Source organism: Microtus pennsylvanicus, chromosome 1 (genome assembly GCF_037038515.1).
Source record: "Microtus pennsylvanicus isolate mMicPen1 chromosome 1, mMicPen1.hap1, whole genome shotgun sequence".
Classification (NCBI taxonomy): Eukaryota; Metazoa; Chordata; class Mammalia; order Rodentia; family Cricetidae; genus Microtus; species Microtus pennsylvanicus.
This window is the reverse complement of record NC_134579.1, coordinates 89926227-89932763: the sequence shown is the minus strand read 5'-3', so window position 1 is coordinate 89932763 and position 6537 is coordinate 89926227. Positions and strand designations below refer to the sequence as shown.

At 35.9% G+C, this 6537-nt stretch overlaps 1 protein-coding gene across 2 annotated transcripts; it reads left to right on the top strand.

The window, feature by feature from the left end:
• The first annotated feature begins 392 nt into the window (after positions 1-392).
• Positions 393-6275, top strand: LOC142849838 (zinc finger protein 431-like). 2 transcript variants are annotated; one of them, XM_075972575.1, is made up of 4 exons: positions 393-402; positions 3232-3351; positions 3543-3603; positions 4721-6275. In XM_075972575.1, exons 1-4 carry the CDS (start codon positions 393-395, stop codon positions 6273-6275), a joined length of 1746 nt encoding a protein of 581 aa, XP_075828690.1. The 2 variants fall into 2 exon arrangements, with proteins under 2 accessions (XP_075828690.1, XP_075828699.1); XM_075972584.1 differs by lacking the exon at positions 4721-6275 and having other exon boundaries at positions 3543-3607.
• Positions 6276-6537: the final 262 nt, after the last annotated feature.

Sequence of the window (6537 nt, the reverse complement as noted above, 5' to 3'; positions counted from 1 at the left end):
TTTTTTTTTGCAGGGTGAGGTTGAATGTTTATTCAGGGGGTTATGGAGGAGGAAGGGTGAAGGGGGGGGACAGAGAAGGAGAGAGAGAGAGAGAGAGAGAGAGAGAGAGAGAGAGAGAGAGAGAGAAGAGAAAGAGACAGAGAAGGGGGGGAAGCAGAGAAGTGGGGAGAGAGGCAAAAGTGAAGCTGCCTCTCCGAGAGGAAGATGGGAAAGAGTGCATCTTAATATTGGAAGGTTGAAATTCTTTAATTAACCAAGATGTTAGAGATCCCAGGGTCATAGGTTACCTGCCAAGGAAAGCTACTAATGTGCAATGGCACCAGCCAAAGAAAAAGAAGTGTGATGTTCTCAACAAAGCAGAACAGGATTGGAAACCTGGAGATCTATTGGACATGGAATTAGGTATCATTACATTGACTATTTTCTATATTGTTACTTGTATTTGGTTCTACCCTAGTTCTCTTAGCCATCCAACTTATAGATCCTGCACATCTAGGCACTTTTCCTAGCAACCCTGGTCCTCAAGTTGGGCCAGTCATTGGTTAGCCACTATACAAATCTTGAGCCACCATTTTCCTGATATATCTTCCATACACAACAAGTGTGTGTCAAATATTTTATGGATGGATTGGTTTCGTATTCCCACCACTGAGAGCCATATGTGATTACAGAAGATGGCCAGTACAGGCTCCATATTTCTGAGTTATAGGGAGTCCACACTATAATGACCCTCAAAGGTTGCAGAGAGTCGTTATTGCATTGTTTCAACATCAACCCTTGAAAGCTTTCTTATTCTATTAATTTCATGCTGTGTTTTCCTGCTCCATACCTCCATTTGCTCCCATGATCCTTCCTGTTCTTGCTCTGAGTACACTCACAGATCTAGTCTATTTAATCTGTTTGGGATCCATGCACCCCCTGCTACAGCCATCTTTGTCACTTACCCAATCTGGGTCTGTGGATTGTACTGTGATTAGTCTTTACTCAACAGCTAAAATCCACTTACAATGAGTACACATCATGTTTGTCTGTATAGTTTGGGTTTACTTGCTCAAAAAAAAAAAAAACTCAAGAAGGAACACATCAGGAAATAAATTAATTGAATAAAATTGTGGTTAAGATTTAAATAAAAAAATTCCAAATAGATGAATCTAAACTGTCTTAGAAACACTTAACTAAATGATCAATATACTTAGCCATCAATAAAATATTCATCAAAAGAGCCTTTTGAATTCACCTTATACTGGTCAGTATAGCTGGGTTCAAAAATATCAAGGGACAACTTATCCTGGCAAAGATGTTGAGTAAGGAGAACAAAGCTGTGTAGCTTTGAGCTGGGAGAGCAAAGCTGTGTAGCCACTATGGAAACCTATATGGCAGTACCTCAGATAATTGGGAATCTATCTACCTTAAGACTCAGATAAACCACTCTGGTAGTTTGAATGTAGTGAGACTCAATAATCTCCTAGGGAGTGGCAGTATTAGGTGTGGCTTTATTAGGCTGTGTTATGGCCAATCAAGTCGATATCATGATTGTTATAAGAGACTTCACACTGAAACAATTGTTTCAGCCTATGACCATCTTTGAAGTTAGACTAAATACAATTTTTATCATGAGATGACCATGAATATTTATGGATCAGGATTAGAATGTTGTTTATCAAAGGTCCCGGATTAGAAGAAGTGGTTTAACACTTATCTTTCCAGGGTGCTCTTCTTTGTTGTATTTGTAGAACATTGAGTAGGAGAAATCGTTTGGATGAAATATCTATATTGAGGATTGGATTTGCATGTTTATAGCCACAACCCATTTCTGGTTATGTGTGTCCTGATGTTATGACTTCACCACCATCATAAATGGTATCACTCAATGACAAAACATGCAGTTGAAGCAATTTCTGTTCACTCTTAAGCCTTTTGCTATCCTGATTTCTATTTTAATTTTTTTCTTTCTTTTGTTTTTGAAAGAATGTTTTTCTGTGTATCTCTGGTACTGAATGTAGCTCCTTAGACCATGCTTCCTCAACTCAGAAATACAAATGATCCTGGCTTCTGCACAGAGGGACTAATGGCTAAGCAGCATACATGTTTTTGGTGTGTGTGTGTGTGTGTGTTGTTTTATTGTCTGAGGAGCCTGGAATGTAGGTTTTTGTACATATCAAGGATAAGTTTCTATGCTGAACTTCACGTACATCTTGAAATTTGAAGTTTGGTGGAGGCTTTCGTTCTCTTACCCAGGAGAGTAGTATCCATGACATTAATACCTCTGCCTTCTGAATCATTGTACTGCATGTGTATAACTTTTTACCTGCCTCTAAATTTTTTTGTTTTGAATGCTTTGAATGAATATGAGGTTGTATCTACATACAAAAGTATGTATCACATGCAAGCCTGTTCCTCGTGTTAGATCTCAAGAGGCCCCAGAACCTATGAAGTTGAAGTAATGCATAATTACAAGCCCACTTTTTGTACTGGCAACTGTACCCACTTATATGCAAGTATAACTAGCCTCTTAATTGCTGACCCAACTCTCTTACTCTATGTTATTTATGATCATTATTTGTAGGGCTGATGTTTCCTTTGGTCCATTTGTAACTGTTTAAACATGCACTCCCTTTTATTAAGATCTTATTATGAAACAGTTTAAACTGGGCCACTGTAGATTCTAAAAGATGAATATAGAACTAAAGTGAATACATATTTTTTGTAAGAACTTCAGTAAATGCTCTGATTTCTTTTTACCTTTTTTATTTGAAAGATTTTTCTATGGATATTGGGTTTTATGAATTTGTAATTCTGGCTTACCTGTAACTTATTGCATAGGCTTTGGCTGACATCCAACTCAATTTAATTCATCTGCTTTTACATTGATTGCTGGGATTAAAGGCAAGAGTCAATATACCCAATTTTCCCACCAATTTTTGAGATAATCATTGTTCTTATTATTTCTGTAATTTTTTCTCAGTAGTGTTAATTTCTTGTCTGTCTCTGTGTGTCTGTTCATTGGCATGTCTTTCTCAAGGGTGTAACCCATTTAAAGGGCCAATGAATGGCTCATATGAACCTCCTCTTCAGTTCCCTTCTAAAGTGACTGGTGATTGCATTATAATGTAATATCATGGAAGAACTATAGGAAGCAGTAGTATTATACAAATATATCATTTAAAAAGAAATATCCAATGTCAGGATCACACTTTGTTTTATTGTTGGTTGGATTATTCTAGAAATCAGTGACCTATGAGGATGTGCACATTGACTTCACTGAGGATGAGTGGATTTTGCTGAATCCTTCCCAAAAGAGTCTCTACAAAGATGTGATGCTAGAGACATATAGGAACCTCACTGCTATTGGTAAGATTGTGAACTTTCCTTCATGTTTCAAAATAAGGGGACAAATGTGTATTGTTTATTGATACTTTTGTATATTTGTGTTTGAGAAAGAGTAAGAATGAGCCAAATAACTAAGGCATAGTTCACTTAAGATATTCAATTTTGTACAATATCCTTTAATATATTATCTACTTTCTGTTCCTATATTTTAGGCTACAGTTGGGAAGACCATAATTTTGAAGAACATAGTCAACCTGCTAGAAAACATGGAAGGTAATTTTTATTTGCAACTTGGTATATATTTGTCTCTGAAGAAGTTTTAATTTGTTCTGGAAGATTTAAAGAAAAACAATAGTATAAATGAGCACAGCTTAAAGTTTATTGATGATTATTGATTTCTCATAAAATCATATGCCTCAATATGAGGTAACCGGTCTGTGTTTCCAAGACATTCCTCTAAAAACAGAAGAGAAACAAATGATTCTTTACCCTATACCACCATTTGAGTCATAGTCCATGAAAACTATGCTGTAGTGTTGCCAATTAATTTCATTTCATAGCACTCAGATATTGCACAAGGAACACACATATGCACATTGAATAGATAATGAGTATATGTTTAAAACTGTCCAAAAATAAATAGTCTGTAGTAAAGCCAGTGTTACTCATGTACTTGTGACTTTACCAAACTTATTGAAAGAGTTAGTTTATGAGAGTCACAAAGGCTCTTGTGGAGAAACTTTCATTCTTATACCACATTTCTGTGAGGAAGTGAAAGTCAAACTGTGTGAATTCAAGGGACAATTTGTCTTCCTTTAATAAGAACGTCATATGTCACATGTGAGCTTCCCAAATGGAAAGAGGGACTGTATCTCTTTCAGAATAATGAGAAGATAGGAAAGACATTTGGTATTTCAACACTGGGTAGATTTGTTGGATGTGCTATAAGATTATATTTAATTGGTTTTCAAACTTCCTTGGGAAGACATCAGCAAACTCACAGCGAAGATAAGCCCTATGAATGTTGGACTGTGTACTTACTTTTGTTTGTCCTAGTACACTTTCTTGTGGTAGGTATTGTACTACAGGAAAACATAAGAATGCAAAAGGAATGTAAGGTTATTTAAAACTGAGTTAGTCTAGTTCTTTTTAAATGTGTAAAAAAACTCATAGAAAATGATGTTATAAATGTGGGTCATTTGACAAAAGACCCTTACTGTCAAAAGTTCTTCAAAGACACAAAACATACCATACTGGAGAAGAGCACGAGGAATGTAAAACTTAAAATCTGATTCCTCTTTACAATTAAACAAAATTATAAAATTAATACCTACAGATATCATTGTAATGTACACGGTTAAACTTTTGCATTTGCCAATTATCTTTGCAGGCATGAAAGAAACCATAATGGAGAGAAAGCCTCTGAATATACTCAGTGTGATAAAGCCTTTGCATGTTATAATCATCTTCAAAGTCATGAAAAAAATTATTCTGCAGAGAAGCTATATGATGGTATTCAATATGATGAAGCCATTGCAGGTATCAGCTGTGTCCAAATACTTAAAAGAACTCAAGCTGGAGAGAAACCCTGTGAATATAATCAGTGTGGTAAAGACTTTTCATATGTCAGTAGTCTCCAAGTTCACCAAAGAAAACGTACTGGAGAGAAACCCTATGAATGTAATGAATGTGGTAAAGCCTTTACACTGAGCAATAGTCTTCGAATACATCAAAGGACACATACTGGAGAGAAACCTTATCAATGTAATCAATGTGATAAAGCTTTTGTAAGTTATGGTGGGCTTCACAGACATATAAGAACCCATACTGGAGAGAAGCCTTTTAAATGTAAGCAATGTGATAGAGCTTTTTCAGAACGCTGTAACCTCCAAACACACGTAAGAACACATACTGGAGAGAAGCCCTATGAATGTAATTATTGTGTTAAAGCCTTTTCATGTATCAGTAATCTCCTACTTCACAAAAGAACACATACTGGAGACAAGCCCTATGAATGTAATGAATGTGGTAAAGCCTTTTCAAGTCAACGCAATCTCCAAACACATAAAAGAACACATACTGGAGAAAGACCCTACCCATGTAGTCAATGTGGTAAAGCCTTTTCAGTAAGAAGTAGTCTTCGGGTACATCAAAGGCTACATACTGGAGAGAAACCTTATCAATGTAATCAATGTGATAAAGCTTTTGTGAGTTGTGGTGAGCTTCACAGTCATCAAAGAACACATACTGGAGAGAAGCCGTTTGAATGTGATCAATGTGATAAAGCTTTTTCATCGCACTCTAATCTCCAAATGCACAAAAGAACACATACTGGAGAGAAACCCCATGAATGTAATCAATGTGGTAAAGCCTTTTCACAACTCAGTACTCTAAAAACACATAAAAGACTTCATACAGGAGAGAAACCCTATGAATGTAATCAATGTGATAAAGCCTTCTCATGTATCAGTAGTCTCCAACTTCACATAAGAACACACACTGGAGAGAAACCCCATGAATGTAATCAATGTGGTAAAGCCTTTTCACAACTCAGTACTCTAAAAACACATAAAAGACTTCATACAGGAGAGAAACCCTATGAATGTAATCAATGTGATAAAGCCTTCTCATGTATCAGTAGTCTCCAACTTCACATAAGAACACACACTGGAGAGAAACCCCATGAATGTAATCAATGCGGTAAAGCCTTTTCACAACTCAGTACTCTAAAAACACATAAAAGACTTCATACAGAAGAGAAACCTTATAAATGTGATCAATGTGATAAAGCCTTTCCACAACTCAGTAGTCTAATAGTACATAAAAGAACACATACTGGGGAGAAACCCTATGAATGTAATCAGTGTGGAAAAGCCTTTTCAAAACTCAGCAATCTGAGAAAACATAAAAGTACACACACTGCAGGAAAAACTCTAGGAATGTAAAGAATGTGGTAAAGACTTTTCACATCAATGTAGTCTCAAATACATCAAAGAACCTTATGTATTTGAGAGAAATAATGGATAGAAACCTCATTACTTTAATCAGTGTAGTAAAGCCTTTGTATATCATAGAAGTGTAACACATGCTGAATAGAAACCCTACGATTTTAGCCAATGTGGTAGAGACTTTGTAGGTGTCATCAGGCTTTAAAATCTTGAGAAAAAATCATATTGCAAAGAAACTTTTTTTCTATTTTGGTCTTTT

Excerpts from the sequence above, each read along its gene's own strand:
- LOC142849838 (XM_075972575.1), top strand. Across the intron at positions 3,352-3,542 it reads TAGGAACCTCACTGCTATTG|GCTACAGTTGGGAAGACCAT; the intron begins GTAAGATTGTGA and ends CCTATATTTTAG. Across the intron at positions 3,604-4,720 it reads CCTGCTAGAAAACATGGAAG|GCATGAAAGAAACCATAATG; the intron begins GTAATTTTTATT and ends TTATCTTTGCAG.